The 22,431-nt window shown below is 44.8% G+C and overlaps 1 protein-coding gene across 2 annotated transcripts in view; it reads right to left on the reverse strand.

Moving 5' to 3' along the window:
- The window catches only part of RAB37 (RAB37, member RAS oncogene family), a 57,204-nt gene extending 38,215 nt beyond the window's left edge, over nt 1-18,989 (reverse strand). The window contains exon 1 of one of the 2 annotated variants that reach the window (XM_059148761.1): nt 18,417-18,989. In XM_059148761.1, the coding sequence (XP_059004744.1) occupies nt 18,417-18,488 (72 nt within the window). In that variant the 5' untranslated portion in view covers nt 18,489-18,989. The remainder of the gene's footprint in view (nt 1-18,416) is intronic. The other variant, XM_059148763.1, reaches the window with a different exon arrangement.
- Nucleotides 18,990-22,431: the final 3,442 nt, after the last annotated feature.

Raw genomic sequence — 22,431 nt, forward strand, 5'->3', positions numbered from 1 at the left:
GGTGGCATGGCTCTCTGTCTCCGTGGTTACCAGCCGAGCCCAAGCAACCAGCCAGTCCCCTGCCTGCTGCCCCTCTTTTTTTTTTTTTTCCGGCCCCAGAGACCATTCTCCTTCCAGCAGCCAGAATGATCTTTTTAAGGCACAGACCCGTCACTTGTGGCTTATCACCTTCAGATGGGTTCTTCTGTAGCCCAGGACATCCCTGGGGATGCACGGGTCCCTGCCTGCCCCTATGATCCCAGCTCTAGCTACTCTCTTTTTGAAAAGATGAAGCTTAAGAAAAAAAAAAAAATGAAGATTTCTCTTTTCTCAGGGCATTGACACTTGCTGGTTCTTCTTTCTGGAATGTTCTCCCCACAGATGTGTGACCAGTTAGCTTCCTTTTATCATCACATCTTAACTCAAATGGCCCCTCCCAGAGTAGACTTCCCCGCCCACCCTCATGGCAGTAACTCCTGCTGCCACCTCCAGTTTCTCTGTCCTGTTGCCCTGTTTTACTTCCTTCATAGCAGGCCCAGCTTTATGAACTTGTTTATTGGAACGTGAGTTTATTGTTCCCCCTCTCCACGAGGCTGTAGGTTGCCTGAAGGCGAGGACTTAGTCTCATTCACTGCTGTATTCCCCGTGCCTAGATTTGAGGTCTTGTACGCTGTGGATTCTTGAATGTTTTTATGTTGCCTTGAATGAATAAATAACGCGAGAGTCCAGGCATGGGAACACAGGACAAGCTTTCAGGAGCAGGGACACCTGTGTCTGTCATTCTACGAAAAGGGTCCTGGGCTACTTGGACAACCTAAGGAATTTCAGCATCAAACTCCCAGAAACACAAAGTGGAGAAATTTCTTTCTCCTTTCCCAAAGCCAGGAGAGACAGAAAGGGCCATGATTCCTCCTGACTGGAGGACAAAGGTCTATCACTTCACTTAGGTCTCTTCTGGTGGGGACTTGGATGAAGCATTGGGGAAAGGAGTCATGGCTTGGGAAGAAATGATGAGCTAGCCTTGGGCTACACGCAGGTGCCCCAGCAGGTACAGGGGCGGTAATCATGTTTATGGGTGGCTGTTAGTGTGTCCTGGGGTTGCTGATTTCTCTATGGACACCCCAGGTGGTCTGGGGGAGGTGGCCTTGGTGGATGTCCATCCTAGCATGAGCTGTTCTCTGCTCCTGCTCCCAATCCCTGAAAAATGATTCCCTAGAACCCCAAGCGCTTTGCCATCCTGGGGAAATTTGCAGAGCCTAGGCAAACTTAATATTATCGTGCTGGTCATTTAAGCTGGTGGGGTCAGTGAGACTGTTTTGATCCAGAGCAAGAAGTGGCTTTAGAAGGGTTTTTAAGTGAAAAAGCTCAAAGCAGAGCAAGACTAGAGTGAGTTGAAGTATAAGAATAATAAAAAGCCTTGGGGGGCGCCTGGGTGGCTCAGTGGGTTAAGCCTCTACCTTTGGCTCAGGTCATGATCTCAGGGTCCTGGGATCGAGCCCCACATCAGGCTCTCTGCTCAGCAGTGGGCCTGCTTCCCCCCTCCCTTGCCTGCCTCTATGCTTACTTGTGATCTCTATCTCTGTGTCAAATAAATAAATAAAATCTTAAAAAAAAAAAAAAAGAAAGCAAGCAAGCCTTGGGCCAGTGTATCGTGTGCCGTTTTAGCTATCGTGCATAAAGTAGTTTATTGTTGAGTTTTTAAGCAGCCAGCAACAAACAGAACCTGTAAGTACATGGTTATTCTGGATAGTGAGGAACTTATCCTTTCTGGCAATCTATCACAGACACTAGTGAAAATTAGTGCCTTGACAGTTCTGATGTAAATCTAAAAAAACAGGGAAGACTAGAATTTAGCTCATTTTGGTTTGGTTGGAAGAGTCTGGTTGATTCTGCCTTTATCTCAATGGTGGATATGGGCTGGAGATGGAAGGTTCTGGCAGCCTAGCTGAATTGAGGAAAGGTGAATCCACTTAGAAAGAAAGATCCACTCTGATCACTTTTGGTTGCCTTGTTCAAGCTTCCAAAAGATGTCTGCTGGATATATCACTGGAGATAATGTCTTTATCCAAAATGCCAGCCACCTGGGTGAGTGGCTGTCTGAAAAGGGACCTTTTCATGTCCTGAGAGGTGGGGTTGTTGCTCATGATGTTTGTGAAAGCTGTCTGGCCCATTCTACACTCGGCAGCTGGACTGAGCAGACTTCTGACTGGTGGTCCTCATGGGAAGCGTTTGGGTTCTTTGGGTCTGGGTCATGTCTGTAGGGATCCACCCTGCATCCAGCCCAGTTTGTTCAAGCTTGAACTGAAATTTAGAGAGTGCTGGGGAGGAAGTAGTCAGGGCCAGGGGAAGGAAGGCAGACACACACAAGCAAGCTGTTTGAAAGGAAACTGTTTCATAATGTTTATAGATTGGTATCTTGGTGTGGTCTCGGTCATATCCGGCCACTCAGTAAAGATTTTGCTAAGGCAGGTTGTAAGTACCAGACTAGCACCTTTACTGTAAGAATGAGGAAGTTCAGATATGGTTCCTCTGGTCTGAGTGAGAGTGGCAAGGGCGATTTTGCTGTACGGTTTCTAGGAAAGCACATTCTGTTCAGACAAGTTCCAAGATATTTTACGATTCAGCCCTGACTGAATGCCTAATTATTTATAGCCTGTCTAAAGTTGCTGGGGTTTCCCTCCTTTGTTTTTTAAATTATTAATATTTAAAGATCTCATTTATGAAAGTTGTAGGGTTGGGCAGTCTCCTTTCAACATAGTCTTGGCTTCCAGAAGAAGGAGATGTCTCTCCCCCCACCCCCAGCCTCCCCAAAATTTCATTTATTTATTTGACAGAGAGAGAAGGAGCAAGACAGCAAAAGCAGGGGTAGCGGCAGGCAGAGGGAGAAGCGGGCTCTCTGCTGAGCTGAGAGCCCAGTTGGGGGGCAGAACCTGCGATCGTGACCTAAACCCAAAGGCAGACCCTTAACTGACTGAGCTACCCAGGTGCCCCAAAGATGGAGCCTTCTTGAGAATTAGTGGAGGGAGAGAAATATACGGAGCCAGTAATCTCAAAATACACGATTAAGATAAATGTTGCACTGAAGTGAGACTGATAACCTATGTTCCCTTGACACCTTGGAAACAGAGTTCATAGCCACTTAGCCTGGAGAAGGCCAGACTGCTGGACTCAGCTGATATCCTGTACCAATATTTTTTTAGATTGGGAGGGATTGCTATTGGGGTCAGCCTTTTCTTTTACCAAGTAGGTGTATTCTTTTCCGATGTAATGGAACCGAGAATTGGTCAGATCATTGAAAAAGCTGCTGAAATGAGAGCACTGTAAAAGAGGTATGTTCTTTCTTTAAGTGACTTCATTCTACTCAAAAATATCTAAATGTGTAGTAATTTGCTAGTGGTCAGATGTAGACCTAAGCCTTTTCTTTGCTTACGGGTCTGCTGAAGGAAGAGCTCATCACTGTTTTTTGCACAAACCGCCCACGTGGTATGGTCTTGTTCCAATTTCTCTGACATGGAGCAAGACACTCTAGACACTTGTGAAGCAATCGGATTGCAAAACCTTGCTTCATTTTTATGTTTTTCCTCCTGATATTTTACAGTTCTCTCGCTCATTCCTAACTTGGTTAGCATTTTTTTGGACAACTTTTTAAATGACGTGCTTTTATTGAGTGTTTCCAAAGCATTCAATCTAGTTTTTGTAGAAATGACTGTTTTTTTGTTTGTTTGTTTGTTTACCCTCTTATGACATTGGTCAATATCCTTTTTGTTGCACTTTTTTAAAAAAAGATTTTGTTTATTTATTTGACAGAGAGATCACAGTAGGCAGAGAGGCAGGCAGAGAGAGAGAGGGGGAAGCAGGTTCCCCGCTGAGCAGGGAGCCCAATGCGGGGCTCGATCCCAGGACCTGGAGATCGTGACCCAAGCCGAAGGCAGAGGCTTAACTCTCTGAGCCACCCAGGTGTTCCTTTGTTTGCACTTTTTTTAAAAAAAAGATTTTATTTATTTATTTGAGAGAGAGACAGTGAGAGAGAACATGAGCAAGGAGAAGGTCAGAGAGAGAAGCAGACTCCCCGTGGAGCTGATGTGGGACTCGATCCCGGGACTCCAGGATCATGACCTGAGCCAAAGGCAGTCGTCCAGCCAACTGAGCCACCCAGGCGTCCTGTTTGCACTTTTAATTGATTACTTTATATATGGATTAATTGACATAATTCTCATTAGTGTGTATGATTGACCAAAAGATTGAAGAGGGTTGGCTAATCCAGCACATTGTTTAAGAGAGGGTTTGGTTAAGAACGTTTCTATTAAACTATCTATTATGACCCTAATTTCATAAAAGAAAGGACATTTGAGTATGCCCAAGCCAGCATAGTGGGCAGGTTTCCTAAGAAAGGACAGTTGATGGCTTTCTGCCAGTATGGCTTAGGATGTCTGTGTAATCTCCTACAAATTGATTGATACTTTGTCCAGGGCTGGTACTCACATGTGGACCAAGGACTGGCAGCCACTGATTTCATTTACGCTGTTCTCTGGACATGGATTCTCTCCGTTACATCCCAGCTATTGTGGCCTAGGGTCCCTCAGAGTCCTCTAGTAATCAAATGCATCTGGACGCAGACTAAGGTTGTGGTTCACGAGGGACCTGTAACCCTACATCAGTTGGGAAAAGGGCCTCTTCAATCAGATTTCCCCCTGCCCAGCACAAGCCCTTCCCCCAACTAGTCCATTGTGACCACAAACTCACATGGCCCCGTCTTGAGGGTGTGCAGTTCTTGCATCAAGAGAGAGTGAAGGACTCAGTTCTGTTGAAGGAATTCCTGAGGACAGGTTCAGAATGAAAGAAGGGGCGAGACTTTGCTCCTAAGGTCACAGATGCAGAAGAGACATTCTAGACCTTTGTGTGGTAGAGCATCCACTCAGCAGAGAGCAGGTGTCTACTACAGTTACCAGCATAAAAATTCCATCCTGGGGAGTTTCTGAAACCTCCCACACCCTTTCCCATCACCTTCCTATATTCTGGGTTTCAGACACAGATGTCCCCAATCCTGTCCTTTTTTTAGCTTATTCTTTTTTTTTTTTTAAAGATTTTATTTATTTATTTGACAGACAGAGATCACAAGTAGGCAGAGAGGCAGGCAGAGAGAGAGAGAGGAGGAAACAGACTCCCCGCTGAGCAGAGAGCCCCATGAGGGGCTCGATCCCAGGACTCTGGGATTGTGACCTGGGCAGAAGGCAGAAGCTTTAACCCACTGAGCCACCCAGGCGCCCCCTTTTAGCTTATTCTTTCAAGATATAAAATATTTGATGTGTCTATATAATGTGTAGATATGTTATAAAACATAATGAAACAAATACCCATGTACCTGTCACTCTACTGAAGAAATGGAGTTTACCAGTGCTACCAAAGCGACACAGCTCATTATTTGCCTTTTTTTTTTTCCTCCCAAGGAGGAAAGGTGGCTTGGGGGTCCCTCACAACCCTGGACCCACTTTCCGTGCTTCATGTTAATTAGCAAGGTCATCAAGTGAGCTGGTCTGCATCATGGGGTATTCTGTACAAACTGACAAGTCTATGCAGCTCTTCTTATTTTAATATTATTTTTCCTCCCTTAATTCATTCTCAACCAATGCCCAGTTGTGACTTTGTGTTATTTCAGGATCTGGCAGTTGGTTTGCCATTTGAAAAGCAGTCACACAGAGTTTCCTTCTGGCATTCCCCCACAGAGTGCTGCCCTCTGTCAAGGATGGTGAGAGTTTCTTCGACAAAGAAGTAAAAGATCACGGCCTCTGGTCTCAGACTCAGCCTGGTGCCAGTCCTCTGGTCATTGGAAGGAGTTGCAAAGTTCAGACAATGACCTCATTTCAAAATTTCACACTGCCTCTGCAAGATTAATAATAAGCCAGAAAAGCAGAATGACTGAATCCCAGAGACCCTGTGACCTTCCCCAGAAACTTTTGGCAAGTGAAAGTAGGAGCTGTGGAGAGGTAAAGTATTTTCTCTTAAAACACAGTGAGACATGAGAACAGAAGAGAGAGGAAGTGGAGGTAAAATGAAGGCGAATCTTCCCCAGGGTGGTGCTGGTGTCCATTAAATCTAGGCTTTCTTTCCTGGGGTTGCTATCCTGAAGTTGGGTTTCATGGAGGCAAATCCCCAGGAGGTAATGTTGCTAGGCTCCTTTGCCCTTGAGACCCAATTACTGGTGACTCACTGCAGTAAGCTCCTTTCCAGTGGCATCTGGGCAGCTCTGGAGGCGAGTCTTGAATCTGCATTGCGAATGAATGTCCTCCACCGGCACTGACTCTGCTCCAGTGTGTGTCCTGGGCCAGGCTGACATTGTCACCAGGGCTGCACTAGAACTGCGGGAAGTCAGCATCAGAAGGGGCAGCTTCCAGGTCAAGCCTTGCTTTCCCTGAGAACCCCGGGGGGTCCAGGGAGGGTGATGTCAGCATGCAAATTCAGAAGAGTTCAGCACCTGGGGTCAGACACCCTAGGGTGGGCTTCTGTGTTTTATTTTCTTGCTGAGTGGCCTTGTCTCTTGGGGTCCATTGACTCCTTTGCATAATGGAGTTTTACCAAAGTGCCACACCCTCTGGCCTGTGATTTCAAAACAACCACGGTAACCTTCTGGTTCCCGATTTGTAATAGCTTGGGTCCGCACCCACATCTCTCCAGCAGATCCCATCTAGTTTTGAGAGGTCCCTTGGAATTACCACTCACATGCCTCATAGAAGGCTCCTTAAAGGCATTTTTTTTTTTAAAGCAAAATGCTAGCATTTAGTAAATACAGGTAGTGGATACAGGGGCATTTCTTTTTTTGTTACAGTATTATCTTACCTTTTGATAAGCTTCAACATTTCAGATTTACTGTTAATTTTCATGTGTTCACACAATGAGATACCATGCAATTATTAAAAATAATGAGGGTGTTGGGGAGCTTGGGTGGCTCAGTGGGTTAAAGCCTCTGCCTTCGGCTCGGGTCGTGATCCCAGGGTCCTGGGATCGAGCCCCGCATCGGGCTCTCTGCTCCGCAGGGAGCCTGCTTCATCCTCTCTCTCTGCCTGCCTCTCTGCCTAGTTTCTCTCTGTCAAATAAATAAAATTAAAAAAAATTATTAAAAAAAAAAAGAGTTGGACCCCTAACCCAATGAGTCACCCAGGTGCCCAGATCCTCTAAGGATGCTTATTTGACAGCAGCAACAGTTACACAGTTTGGGGTCTAACACCAGATAAAAACATGGGACTCCTTGTCCAAAAATATTGAGAAGATCCCCAGACAGTGACAATATGGTGTTGAAACAATCATAGGGCCCTTCCAAAGGTGAAGACCAAAGGTGACTGTCCAACCATGAAGCTGGACTTACTTGGGAGACTGCCATCTCAGTTATCACTGCCTTCATGTGGCCGTAGAATGCTCATGCCTTACCCCCACTGGAAAAATTCAGGTGTCTTCACACCATCTGATCTTGGTCCCCAAACCAGGGGAAGAGCTTCTTCTCGTTCCAACCTGTGTCCTCATCCAGTGCCCCCCCATTGACCTCCTTCCCGGGTGGCTGAAAGTTGGGTCATCTGTTTCCTCTATAGGAAAGTCTACTCCCACCCAGAGGGTGAGGCCTGGCTCCACAGCCCCAATAAGCTTTATAGGGTGACATCAGCTCATTACCTAAGTCTGGCTATTAATTATCTAAGTTTGGATATCCAGTCTTAAGTGACACCATGTATGGGACACAACTAGCCCAGTGGGAGAGTGACAAGTTCAGTTCTTTTTCAGTCACTTCAGATTTAAAAATACTGAAAAAAGGGGAAAAAAAACCCCAACAACAACGGATGGGGCACCTGGTTCAGCGACCCACTCTTGATCTCAGCCCAGGTCTTGGTCCACACCGGGAGGAGAGCCTATTTAAAATATATCTATCTATATCTATATCTATCTATATCTATATCTTTATATCAGGACCCAGCTTCCCCTGGGATTACCATGGGGTCCTCTTGTTTTTGCATGACTAGCTTACAGCTAACACACCCTCATTTTCCTTGGAAAACACTCCCTTCCACTTGTGGCTGAAGGGCTTGGGTGGGACCGACTTCTCCTCCAGGGGTGGGCACATGACTCATTTCAGTCCAATAAGCATTAGATCTAGGACTTTAGTGGAAACTACCAGCCCTGGGGCTGTGACCTGGGGCGGCTGGCAGTCATGTGACTCCTTCAGGAGAGGCCTTCCTGTGTATAACACTGAGTTAAAGGGAGGAATGTTGAGAGACAGAGAGAGACAGATGTCATTGTTTGAATCCCTGGGTCCAACAGAACAGCATCCCCAGGCTTCTCAGTTACAGGAGCCAATGAATTTTCTTTCTTGGTTTAGATGGTTTGACTTGGGTTTTGTCACTGACAACCAAAAGGGTCCTGACCATGAGAGTTCCCCTTTTATAAGCAACAGTGATGTCTGGGCTGCTTGCGCTGTGCTGTGGAAATCAGAGGAGACTGCGTATATGCAAGTGTCTGCAAACTGTAAAGCGCTGTTTGAATGGAATGACCAAGGAAGTACAGTTGGCGAGGACCATAGCCAGGAGAGAAGCCTAGTCTTTTCAACACCCAAGTCCCTTCTTTTCTTTAGCTAATGAGCTGCCTCTTGCTCTAAGCAAATCAATGAGAGGGGAGAGGGTGAAGAGGGCAGGGGTTGGACAGGACAGGGGATAGACAAGGCATGGTGGACAAGTCAGGGGATGGACAGAGCAGGGGTGGACAGGGTAGGTAGTGGACAGAGCAGAGGGTGAGCCAGACAGGTGGTGGTCAGGGTCTACTCTGTATGGTCCTCTCATGTGTTTGTGGTGCTGCACTATGATGTCTGGAGGAGACCTGGCTTTTCGGGCATGGAGGAGTGAGGGTTCTTGAGGGCATGACTGCAGAGCTCACCTGGCCCCTTGCCTTTGTCTTTCCCAAGAGTCTCTTCCTTGGTCAACCTGTCATCTGCAGGGATCAGAACCCTGGGATTTTTGGGTTTGGATACTCATCATTTCAGACCTTTGAAGATGTTCAGGGAGGTGGTGCCAGTTTTGCTTCTACTTATCCAAATCTGCCAAGTCTGGGTCATCAGTCTTTATTTCTTTATTTCAGGCACTTCTCAGTAGTCCACTGGAGAGTTCCTCCTTGTCTTGGACACAGACTTAAAGGAATTCCTACCTTGGGGGCCCAGAGTCATTCTGACCTTCAGCGCTGGGACCCTCTCCTGGAGCTGTGGATTTTACAGCCCTTCAGATCAGTCCCTGAGTCAGCACTCAGAACTTAGTAGCCCTGAGGGAGCTGCAAACAGTTGACCTGGTTCCCAAGGGCCCACTTACCACTTCCTATGACCTTTAAGTCGTCTTTCTAGACACTGAAGTTCATGTGTCATTTAGGCCTAAAGTCAGATGTGGCCTGAGTCATCTACATGCCAGCCCAGGGACCTACCCAGCCTGTCACATTCAGTTCCTTTGGGCAGGGAATGGGCCCTGTTCCAGGCCCTCAGAAGCACACGGTGCCCAGCAGAAGTTGGCTGAATTCATTCTCAAGATTCTCAACAGCAACATCCAGTTTCAAGGAGGGCATGTGTTATGGGGTGGTGGTGGGATGTGAGAAAATGGCCCCAACCACCTTTTTCTTCTCTCATGGTTCTCTCCCTTGAAATCCAAATCCCTAAGGCCCTGACAAGGGCATTGAGAGAAATGGAGACAGAGATATAAGATGACAAATGTCAGTGCATCTGATCGAGGCTCCCAAAGAGGGACCATCCCCACCTCCTCTCCCCCAACCAGGTCAAGTCCTGGGCATTCTCAGTCTCAAAGGCAACTGGCTCCTAAAGGGGTGCAGGGAATGAAATCTGGAGAGAACCACATACTCCCTTGAACTGACACTAAGGTTAAGTACAGCTGGGGAGGCAGGAGTCAGGGTAGAGAGGCCCCGAGGTAAAAGGGGCGGCTATAGGAGTTGCACAACCAAGCTGGGCTTATAATGTAGCTAAACATCACACCACATCAGCCTGGTTTCATCAGACAAATGAATCCTCCACGTCTCTCTTTTTCTGGATTTCGTGCTTAGCAAACAATCCCCTGATTATAATGTGGTTTGGCATCTAGAGCAATGCATCAGTCTTGCGAATTTGATTAACACAAGCGTGCCTGGAGAGATGGATCTACTCTTGTGTGAGTGAACAAAACCAGGCGGCAGTCCTACAGAGCTGGGGGCTACATACCGGGCTGCTGTCGACACCCTACATGTGATGCTGTGACCCCCCCACCCCCACCCCACCATGGTCATGTGACCCCCTTGGCAAAGCTCTTGGCTTTCTCCTGCCCCTGCCCCGTTGGATCTCCAGCTGCCTGGTGTTGGAGTCTGGGCTCTGCCACTTATGAGCTGGCTGACCTCAGGCAAGTTTCTTAATGTTTCTGTGGCTTGTTTACTCATCTTTTTTCTTTTTTATAAGATTTTATTTATTTATTAGAGAGAGAGAGAAAAAAACTCAAGCAGACTCTGCATTGAGCACAGAGCCCGATGCAGGGTTGGATCTCACGACTCTGAGATCATGACCTGAGCTGAAATAAAGAGTCGGACACTTAACTGACTCAGCCACCCAGGCGACCCCTTGTTGACTTTACATCTTTATTTATTTATTTTATTTTTTATTTTTATAAACATATGATATATTTTTATGACTTTACATCTTTAAAATGAGATTAAAATAGGGTTGTTGTAGGATTGATGCGGTCAAGGGCTCAGAACAGTGCCTGGCACTTAACTGCTTTTAGGCGTTTGCTGCTATTATTTAAATTCCCACAATACCTACTTGCTGTCACCTTGAGCAAGTAACTTAATTTTTTTTTTCTATCTGGCCTCTATTCCCTATTTATAATATGAAATTGATAATAACATCTCCTGGAAAAAGCATGTGGTAATTGTTATGTGTCATAGCATATATTAAAGTGTTCTGTAAACTGTAAAATCCTCCACTGATGAACCATGTGTTAATTTTTATCATTTATCACTAACAATTATTAGTCTCACTGAGTCCCTCTAGATTATAGCACAGAGATGATTTTATACATCTCGGTTCACAACCTAATAAAACCTGAGAAGGGGGACAGGGAAGAATCTGGGTGCAGACTGCCCCCCACAGAGGAAGCAGCATCCTGAAGGGCTGAAAGGGGCTCTGCCTCCTTTGGGCTGAGTCTCTACCAGCAACACCATTCCTTTCCAAGGTTAAGAGCTTCTGGGTCAGAAGTTGGGAAGGGCCCGAAGAAGCTGGTCTACAGGTTCCTGACGGTCCCCTGGGGGTATTGCTCCGATACTGGGCAGATGTGCTTTTTAGAAAGCAGGATTTCTGGGAGGGGTGTGGATGCAAAATTCAAATGAGAGAGGGAGGAGGAGGCAGAGGAAGAGAAAGGTTTGCTTTGCCTTTAAAAGACGCTTAACAACAAAAGATAAGGAGGGATATAGACCAAGAACGCATCATCATCACTGGCTGATGATGGCCAAGCTTGTGAGAGGAGGGTGTGTGTGTGTGTGTGTGTGTGTGCGCGCGCGCGCGTGCGCGTGCGCCAAGGGCAGAGGACGAGTGCTTCAAGACACCTACATGTATGCCATTCCAGGGGCGCCTGAGTGGCTCAATTGGTTAAGCACCCGACTCTCAGTTTCAGTTCAGGACATGATCTCAGGGTGGTGGGATTAAGCCCCGTATCAGGCTCCGCACTCAGCACAGAATCTGCTTGAGATTCTCCTGCTCCCTCTGCTTCTCCCTTGCTCGCTCTCTCTCTCTCTCAAATAAATAAATAAATCTTAAAAAAAACTAGGCCATTTGCAGAAGCACAAAGTATTAAATAACAGCTTCATGTGGATGGGTCAAAACCGTCTACTAATAAGCAGAAACACAAGTAAGAAAGGAGGGAGCAGAGTTTGGCATCAAGGTCAGTGCAACAGCCAGCATCTGCTAGGGGATTCTTTTTTTTAGAGCTTTTTTTTTTTTTTTTAAAGATTTTATTTATTTATTTGACAGAGCACAAGCAGGCAGAGAGGCAGGCAGAGAGAGAGGAGGAAGCAGGTTCCCAGCGGAGCAGAGAGACTGATGCGGAGCTCAGTCCTAGGACCCTGAGATCATGACCTGAGCTAAAGGCAGAGGCTTAACCCACTGAGCCACCCAAGTGCCCCTGCTAGGGGATTCTCGAGCTCTGCCGGTTTTAACAATTATAGAACCTTGCTGCCTTGAGGATCTGGGTGAGGTCTGGGGAGGTTTTGACTGGTAGGGCCAGTGAGGGGTTAACATTTCCAAAACTGTTGTTTGCTGCTGGCTTGGAGCTCTCTCACTTGGCCTCAGAAGACCTCCCCTGGTTGGTGGGTGGGAGGACGGTCCAGGGCTGCTCCCAGCTGGGGAAGTGTATTGCCCGAGAGCTCTGTGAGTTGGCAAAGGAGCTGTGAGCTCCATTCCCACTTGCCATCTCCAGGGACTGCTTCTCTTGCCTGGGAAGGGGAGGCGGGAAGCAAGGAGCATCCTGGGATAGGTTTAGAGCCACTTCAGATTTCCCATTTAACAGTTCCCCAGCCTGGGGCTTGCCACTGTCTGCTTACTTCCAGTAAAGCTGAGTTTCCTGCCATTGAAACGAAGGAAGTCAAAGCCACTCCCCAGAACAGCTTATAGGAGGAAATACTAGTGGACCAACACTAGTGAGTCTCAGACATTTTCTCCCCAAAGACCCAGGAACCCCAAGTTAGAGCGACGAATGCTTGGGGTGGAAAGCCTGAAGAATCTGGGAAACGGACTTTGGGAGGTCGCACCGAGTCACCTTCATTTCCTGCTGAGGTTACCCAAGAGAACCAACCAGCACCACTCCCCAAGCCAGCTGCCTGCCCTGGGATCTGGGCAGGACGCACAGATCAGTCAAAAGAGTCCCAGACGGCCTGAGATCCTCGGTGACATAACACACACTTCATTTATTTATCCGAAAGCCTCCAGAGCAAGCAAGAAAGGAAAACAAGCAAATGGAAACATTTGACAGTGGGCAGCTAGTGTTTCCTCGTTTTTTTTTTTTTTTTTTGCTTGTTCCTGAGCTGAGGATGGAAATCTGGCAATCCTGGAGATCATGCTCTCACTCTGGTTTTACATTTCTTTCTTTCTTCCTTCCTTCCTTTCTTTCTTTCTTTCTTTCTTTCTTTCTTTCTTTCTTTCTTTCTTTCTTTCTTTCTTTCTTTCTTTCAAGATTATATTTATTTATTTAAGAGAGGGAGAGAGAAGGAGAGAGCGCAAGGATGGGGAGAGACAGAGGGAGAGGGAGAAGCAGACTCCCCACTGACCTGGGCGCCCGGTGTGGGGGTTGATCCTAGGACCTGAAGATGAAGACCTGAGCCAAAGGCAGATACTTAACCATCTGAGCCACCCAGGTGCCCCATATGTTTTCTTCAAAAACAAAAAACAAAAAACAAAAAACAAAACCCCACAACTGGTTTATTGAGGTATGATGAATTCACTTGAAGGTAAAATCTCTTCACCTATGGAGTACAGGTTTTCCTGTGGAATTAGATTCTTTTACCACAAATTTGTGTTCCATGAACACTCTTTAATTGAAAAAAAAAAAAAAAGTTCCCAAGGGATAAAGAATGGTAGAGGGAGACCGAGTAGTGGGTATGGCCTTTGCAAGGATGGCTCTATCCTTGGTAAAATTTTTTGTCAGGGAAGTAAAATACTGCTGAATCCAGAGCTTTCTCCAGGATCAGTGGGCAATGGCCCAGTGGGAGAGCAAGGTTGGCGGGTTTGTGGAACTCTGGCTCTCTTAGCTATTAACTCTTAATCAGAGGCCATTTCAAATAGGGGTTAGAAGTAACCCTTTATTCCTGGGTTATCCCTATGTATCTCCTTGTATCTTTCTGAGGGCACATGTGAGAGTCTACACAGTATTATAGCAACTTATGTGCATGTCTTATAGTTACAAGCTTACTGAAAGTGGAAACGATCTGTGTGTGTGTGTGTGTTTTCTCTATAATACCCAGCACAATTTCTTACGCTTTGAGCATGCTCAATACATGTTTGCTGAATAAACAGGTAAGATGTGTGTACCACTTAAAGGTACAGAAATCACAGGATGACCAGTAGACAGAGGAGGTGAAGAAGCAGTGCAAGTCAAGAGCGGGTACTAGAGATGATCTCTAGCCTTCCTTACTTGGCTAGAAGAGGTGTTAGAGTAGAGTCAGAGGGAATGGAAATCCCTTGTAGTACAGAGACCTTGATAATTCAATTTATTTTCAACAAGGACCAAGCCCTGAATGAATGGATGGACAGGCCACATTTTTTTGCCCCCTGGTCAGTGGTCTTTCTGAGATGCTACAGAGGAGAGTGACTTTGGTTTAGTAATTATTTGTCCCTATCGGAACAACAGTGGCATGTGGGTGTGCATCAGAGTGCTGGTGATGGTGAATTAGGAAGCAAGCTCTTGTACTGAAGTCTCTGTGTCCTGATTCACTAGCATCTGGGGCAAAATTCTGTGCCTCATTTTTCCTAGAGTTTATGGTCTGGTCCTGGCACCGCAAGAATTCAGTCTGTGGGCTGTTCCTGAACTTCCAGGTCACACCATTGTCCTTGATGGCTCTCAAGACTATACTGGTCTATGAGTTCTCTCAGCAAAAGAGCAGCAAGGTTGTTCACATGTTTTAAATTATTTAGTTGCATCAAATATTCAGATTTGTGAGAACAACAGCAGCTCTATTTAAAAACTCCAAGCATGTGATGGATGAACTCAATGTTTCCAAGCAGTTCCCAGCTTCCAGCCCACACTCCAGGGATATGCTAAGAGTTACTCAGGCTCATCTGGGTCACCCTCTAACTCTTGGGACTAGCTAAAGTGCCAATGCCATCCAATCCTGAGGATATTTGTCATATGTTTTTCATATAAGTGAATTTTAATGAGACATGTTATTGGGTCCCATGCTTCACCTCCCAGAGAAAAGAATATTCTACTGAGGATATCAGAGTTGGGATATTCACATGGAATTCTTGATGGTGGGTGTGTGAGCTTAATCCCATGGGATTTGCCCGTGAAGAATGGATGCATGTAAGCATGTGTGTCTGTGTATAGAGCTGCTGCTCTTCTCACAAAAATTCATTATTTTAGGTGACACTCAATGTGACACCTATTGAAGTTGCCCCAAAGATGGAGATATGCGCCCTAATAACAACCACCATTTATTAAATGCTTTCTATATATCAGACAAACATATATTTACATCTACATGTTTACATTATATTATCTAACATCTTCCCTCAAAAGACAATAAGCCAGATAATATTATTCTTATTTTATAGATAAGAAAATAAGGCTCATAGATGTCATTCAAAGTTATATCAGGTTCTGTCTGATTCCCAGCCTGGGGTTTCTAACCACCATAGAACATTAGCTCACCACAGAGCTAAGTTTCATCCTTAGCAAGTTCTTAAAACTAGTCTACATAAAACTCTGGTAGCCCCACCAAAATATTAAATGGTACTCCCTCCTCTATAAATGTAACCTCTGGGGACCAGCAGGGGTAGTGTGTGGAAAGGAGTATGTGGGGGGTTCCTGGGAAGCTGGCCATATTCTCTCTATTTTGGTAGTGGTTGCACAGAGGTCCTTACTTTGTGATAATAATAAGGGTATGCACATATGATTTGGGGTTTTCTTGTGTTTGTTATACTTCAGTAAAATCTTGATCTAAAAGATCATTCTTCCTAGCAGTGAATGTTGGAGGGGAGTCCTACTTCTCATGGCCAATATGTTCAAGTGAATCAACAATAATTTCTTGGATTCTATTATATAGCAAACTTAAAAATAATACAAATACATTGACACTCTACCCTTTTACATAAAAGTTCTTGGATGGATCACATTAAAAAGTCATTCACATTTACGCTGAAAATAAATTAAAAAAATTAAAGAAAAAGTCATTCACAATAATAAAATAATATTAAAAGGAGGTGATCAACATTACATGAAAAAGAAAATTTTCTATACACATGTTCCTCTGTTGGGCACCCCAGAAGGTTTTAGTCCAGCTTCTGCTCTCAAGATGTTCACAACCACACTGAAGAAACCCCGCATTCACTAGCAGTAAGGAGACACTTGTCTTCAATATATCGGAAGTTGTTGAAAGCAGGCTCTTTCTCAATTCGGTGATAAATAAACTCAAAGGAAGTGAAGGTTTTGTCGGCTACATCCTGCATTTCATATGTGGGTCACTGAGGTAGGAAAGACCACCCTTATCAATAATTTGAAAACTTTGACCTGCAAATCTTTAGGTGCCAAAACGAATATCTACATCTTTAAAAGATAGCTTAAACTTGGAGAAACCCAGATATCTAATTACCAGGATGCTTTTGTAACTGATTTGTAATTATATTCCTTTGCTTATATGCACTTTCTACTGGGTCTAGATTCACAGCCTCAAAGAACACAGATATTATTCTAGTTCACTTCAAACTGCAACCATTTTAAAACTTCCTGGCTGGAGCAATTGTTATGAATTTCTCTTTTTTTTATACCTCGGGGATTTAGGGACCTGGAGGGAGAAGTCACATAGACTATTCAAATTTACAAACGCACTTCTCTTAGTACTTGATTTTCCTTCATTTGTGTCAGAATTAGCCAGTGTGACACAAGCCCATGCATTTGAAATTTTATTGTGCATATTTATGTTCTAGGGATCATTTTATTTTTATTTTACTTTATTTTTATTCTTTAAAGATTTTATTTATTTATTTGACACACAGAGAGAGATCACAAGTAGGCAGAGCAGCAGGCAGAGAGAGAGGGGGAAGCAGGCTCCCTGCAGAGCAGAGAGCCCGATGCGGGGCTCAATCCCAGGACCCTGAGATCATGACCTGAGCTAAAGGCAGAGGCTTAACCCACTGAGCCACCCAGGTGCCCCTAGGGATTGTTTTAAAATACAAATTCGGATTCAGTAGGTCCGGGGTGGGGCCTTAGATTTCACATTTTAAAATAAAGATTTATTTACTTGTTTTAAAGACACACAGAGAGAGAGTGTGTGTGTGAGTAGGAGGAGCAGAGGAAGAAATTCTCAGGCAGACTCCGTGCTCAGTGCAGAGCCCAATGCAGGGCTCCATTTCATGACCTTGACATTATGACCTGAACTGAAACTGAAAGTTGGTTACTTAAGTGACTGTGACACCCAGGTGCCCTCACATTTTTACCAAGCTCTCAGGTAATGTCAGTATTGCTGGCCTGTGGACCACCCTTGTAGAGAGAAAAAAGGTATTAGACTTGGAGTCAGAATTACAGGCTTTTAGGACCAGCTCTGCCATTTACTACCTTGTTTTCTTAGACAAGTCACTTCCCCTCTCTGGACTTTCAGTTCCTCAAATATAAACTGTGTAATGGGGGAGAGGGTGAATCGGGTTACTTAAGAGCTTGCATTCATGGAATTGTTATTACTTAAAATTTATTTATTTATTTAAGTAATCTCTTTGCCCAACAAGGGGCTCAAACTCAGGACCCTGAGATCAAGAGTCACATGCTTTTCTGACGGAACCAGCCAGGTGCCCCAATTTTTAGAGTGATAGTTTGATTTAAATAATCTCCAAGTATAGGACCATGCACAGCTTTTCAGGGGACTAACAGATAAATTGGTATTAGCACAGCAGGATATTTAAGGGCTCAGTGAGGAGGGCAACGCAAGGGATGGGGAGCAATCCACGATTTCTTATGGGAGTACAAGGCTCTGATTCTTTCGAAGTGATGGATTTTGGGTTAAAAGAATTGTCTAGACAGAGGTTGCTACTTTTCCCCAACAAGCACTTCAAGAGGAAACCTACATTATTGAGACTTGAGTTGCATAAGAAATTTGAAAGAGGGAAGCAAGAGATGAGTTAGAGCTTTGAAATAAGCAAACACTTTTGGTAGGCTCTGAACGAGTCGAGGCTGGAGGGCAGCTTTCCGGAACCAGAAGGCAGTCTAATTTTATAATAACAGTTTGTTTCTGCTGTAGATCATTTTGATGTCTAATTTCACCCCAGAATTCAGGTCTCTGACCACAACGGCCAAACCTGACAGGGCTGGAGCTTGGGAGGCACGGTTGGGGTGAGAGGGCAAACAGCCTCCCAGAAGGGTCACGGACGGCCAGGGTGCTCAGGCGACACAGGAGTGCAGATGGATGAGAGGCAGGAGGAAGCGAGTGAGAACAGGATACAGGTGATTTAAAAGAATTGAACGGAGCTCCTGATAATCCGAGCCTCTGGCGTCGGCCCCTCCCCCAGTGTTTACGCATATGTGTTTTGAGCCGGAAAGAGGATCAAACAGAAAGCGTTCCAGGCTCACAGATACCGGCTAGTTTCTCTTTAAGTCCCAAAGCCAAGTCGGGGGAGCGGAGAGAACTGTTGACGGCGCCCTCTCCCAGCGTTGGGATGGGGGCAGGGGACTGCAGGAGATTCTTACCTTATGCAGGACGTGCTCATTGAAGTCGCGGCTAGGTCCCCATTGGTAGGAGTCCAGTCTCTGCTGGTCCATGCCCGGCGTGGAGTCCACTGCCTCTCGCCTTCCCAGCGTTCTGCGTCAGCGCTCCCAGAAGCTCGGTCCAGGGTCGGCTGAATGCGGCAGGCTCGGGTCTAGCCCCGCGGGCCGGGCCGCATCCGGGTTCAGCACTGGACAGCTCCCGCGGCGGTGGCTGCGCGGTACCTAGGACGTGGTCGCGGGTGGGGGTGGGCGGACAGGCGGCCCCTCCCCTCCGCAACCATGGCGTTTCAGCACCAGCTACAGCGATAGTGTCCCTCTCCGCCTGGGACCCGCGTTCTGAGATCCTGTCCGCTCAAAATGCCTGTCTTGTGACTCCAAGGTGCTGGCAGAGACGCAAGATTTCAGTCTCACCGGTGGTGGGTGCGTTTCTGGTTCAGCTACCTGACTTCGGAGGCTCAGCGTCCGGCTGCGTTTCCAGGGCATTGCGGTCCCGGGAGCTCACTCTCCCTGATTCTCAATGAAAGAGCATCCCCGTCATACCGCACCGCTCAACTCTCCCGCGTTTGCAGGGGCGAAGTCCTGCGGCGCTGGTGCAGATTCTCTTTTGGTCCCTGGACAGCTCCCTCCAGTGTGTATGAGGTTCATAGATGATGGGGCTTGTAAGTCCTTAAAGTCCTGAATTACTTTGCAACATTCTGCTTAACCGCATCTTCCCAGGGAGAGGGGCTATCCAGGGTGCGCGTGACCCACAAAAGTAGGGAACAATTGGCTCAGGAGAGGCAGAATGACGGTTTGATTAAGAGTACAGGCTCAGAGTTCAAATGTGAGCTCTGAAAATTATTAGTTGTGTAGCCTGGGGCAAGTTACTTAACCTTCCCTAAGTGTCCACAGAATAGAGATAATAATTGTACCTACGCACTGGTGTCGTTCTGAGGATTTACTAAGTTAATTCATGTAAATAGCATGGAAGGATGTCTGGCATGAATCAAGAACACAAAGGATGTTTGCTGTTATGCACTCTGGGCAGGGAGATGGGAAGCTTTGGCTACTTCCTCTAAGCACTAGGGGAGTTCTTCTGCTGGGACTCCCCCTCCCCCATTTGCAGTTACACCACTATCTAGAATAGGAGACCATGGGAATGGGAGCTGAGATTTTGGCCTTGGGGGTTATCCTCATATGATGACCCTGATGTTCAGCAGGCAGCTATATCACTAGGTACAAGTCCTATTACCACTGGCCATTGACCAATATGGAGGGGAAGGGCCAGGCCTAAGGTTAAAAGGGTGTAGTTTACTTCTGGATTTTAGTTCCGTTTTGGCTAGTGGCCTTAGCTATATCACTTACGTCTTTGGGATTATATTTTCTTATTTGTAAAATAGGTAGAGGAATGTGTGCCTATCTCGGTTTTTATGAAGAGTAAATGAGAAAATGTACATAAAATATGTCTTTTCTTTTAAACCATAAATTGAAATAAAATAAAATTTTATTTATAATTACTACTGGAATCACTATACTATTGATAGTAAATAGTGATTACATGAACAAAGCCAGTAACCAGTGTGTTTGTGTGTATATTTTCAGTAGGCCTACAATTGGGGTTCTTAACCTGAGGTGAATAGATGGACTTTAGGGAATTGTGAACCCATGAAAACATTATGAAAAGTTTCACTTATGAGCATTTTTCTGGGGAGAAGTCCCATAGATTTCATTATGTTCCCAGAGTTACCTATTCTAAAGAACTTAAGGACTAATAGCTTGGAGAAAGTCTTATCATAACTTTCTCCTGGGCTTCCTCATCATCCATGACTGTTGTGGATAAGAAGGTTCCAGAAGCTAATGGTTGCTTTGTCCCAAGCCTCACATTCCTGGGAAGGGTAAGGGTATGGCTCTGAGCTCTGAGGATTCAGAAACACGATTTCATCTGTTGGCTTAAGGGCTAGGAAGAGCACATACAATAGAGGATCCAAAATGATCAATGACAGAAGATTTCCCTGAGAAATGATATTTAAGCTTAGATCCGAAGAAAGAGTAGGCATCAGTCAGGGGAAGGGAATGGTGGTGTGACTCTAAAAAAAAGTGATCAGCATGTACAAAAATGTTATGGTATCAAGGAGCTGAAAAAAGACCAACCTGACTGGAGTCCAGAGAGGGAGGAGTGAGGGATGGTGGGAGAAGAGTCTAGAGAGGTTGGTAAGGACCGGATCATGTGGGCTGTGTGAAGGGTTTTGGATTCTATTCTAAGAGTCATGAGGAGTCACTGAAGAACTTTAAGTAGGGGAGTTTGGGGTTTAAAGATACTATTCTTGTTGCTGTGTGGGCTAAGAGCCAAGAATAAATGTGCTCATTTTTTTCTTATTGATTTACACAGCTCTTTATATATTAAGGACATCAATCCTTTATGTCATAAATATTTCATTATGTTCTATAGATTTTTTCAACTACTAACTTTGTTTATGCTTTTGTTATACTATATTAAAGTTTTTAATTTTTAAGTTTGGACTGATCATAAATAGGAATTGGCCAGGCAGAGGATATCAGAAGGCTTAATGTTGAGCAAGCAAAGAAAGCAAAGGAAAAGGAAAATTGTCACTATATTGTACACCTGAAATTAATATAATACTGTATGTTAACTATACTGGAATTAAAATAAAAAGCTTTGAAAAAGTAAAGGAAAGTAGATATTCTTTAAGGAATATGTCCATTCAGATTTAATAGAATGGGGCGCCTGGTTTGCTCAGTGGGTTAAAGCTTCTGCTTCCTGCTCAGGTCATGATCTCAGGGTCCTGGGATTGAGGCCAGCATCGGGCTCTCTGCTCAGTAGGGAGCCTGCTTCCTCCTCTGTCTCTGCCTGCCTCTCTGCCTGCTTGTGATCTCTCTGTCAAATAAATAAATAAAACCTTAAAAAAGATAAGATGTAATAGAATAAAAGATAAATTTTCTTCATTCTAGAGCTGTTTGTGTTCAAATAACTAATATTAATTTAAAATGACGTCCTTTGTGTGATCTCTACTCTTTTAAATTTGCTAAGGTGTGTTTTGTGATCTATCTTTGTGAATGTTGCAGATGAACTTCAGAAGGATGTGTATTTTTTCATTGGCTGGAGTATTCTACAATTATCAAGCAGATCAAGTTGATTGATAGTGCTCTTCATGGCAACTATATCTTTATAATTTTCTCCATGCTAGATCTATCAGTTACTGACAGAGGGTTTCGCAGTCTCCAGCTATAGCTGTGGATTCATCTTTTTCTCCTTTTTGTTCTGTTTTTTACTTTGTGTATTTTGACACTGTTTTTAGATGCATACGTTTCTTGGAGAACTGACTCCTTGATCATAATATAGTGCCCCCTTTACTGGTGATAATTTTCTTTGTTCTCAAGTCTTCTTTGTTTGAAATTAATATAGCTACTCCAACTGTCTTTTTTTTTTTTTTAAAGATTTCATTTATTTATTTGACAGACAGAGATCACAAGTAGGCAGAAAGGCAGGCAGAGAGAGAAGGAGGGGCAGAAGACTCCCCGCTGAGCAGAGAGCCGGATGTGGGGCTTGATCCCAGGACCCGAGCGGAAGGTAGAGGTTTAGCCCAGTGAGCCCCCCAGGCTCCCTGTATCTTCTGTAATTTTTATAGATTTATTCTAAAGTGTGGACGCTTTCCCAAACCTTCAGTATTTAAATTGCTATCTTTAGACAAACACAGGTTTACTTGCAGGGCCAAATAGCATGTTATGATTGTGTTTCATTTTCAAAGGCTTATATCACCAACCTAAAAAATATTCTTTTTAAAAATAAAAACCCATTGCTAAAATCATACACTGTTTTAATCTGTACATTGCCATTTTATATATCTGTTGTTTTCTCTGAAGTTTCTGATTGCCTTTCTATTTGTTGGGAGAGGAAATGCATACCTTCTTCACTGTATCTTTTATCTCTTCCATCTCTTCACTATCCTTCTCCCTTGATAACCATTTAATTCTTTTCTTGAATCTCAGTCACTTCCTG

Source organism: Mustela lutreola, chromosome 15, assembly GCF_030435805.1.
Source record: "Mustela lutreola isolate mMusLut2 chromosome 15, mMusLut2.pri, whole genome shotgun sequence".
Classification (NCBI taxonomy): Eukaryota; Metazoa; Chordata; class Mammalia; order Carnivora; family Mustelidae; genus Mustela; species Mustela lutreola.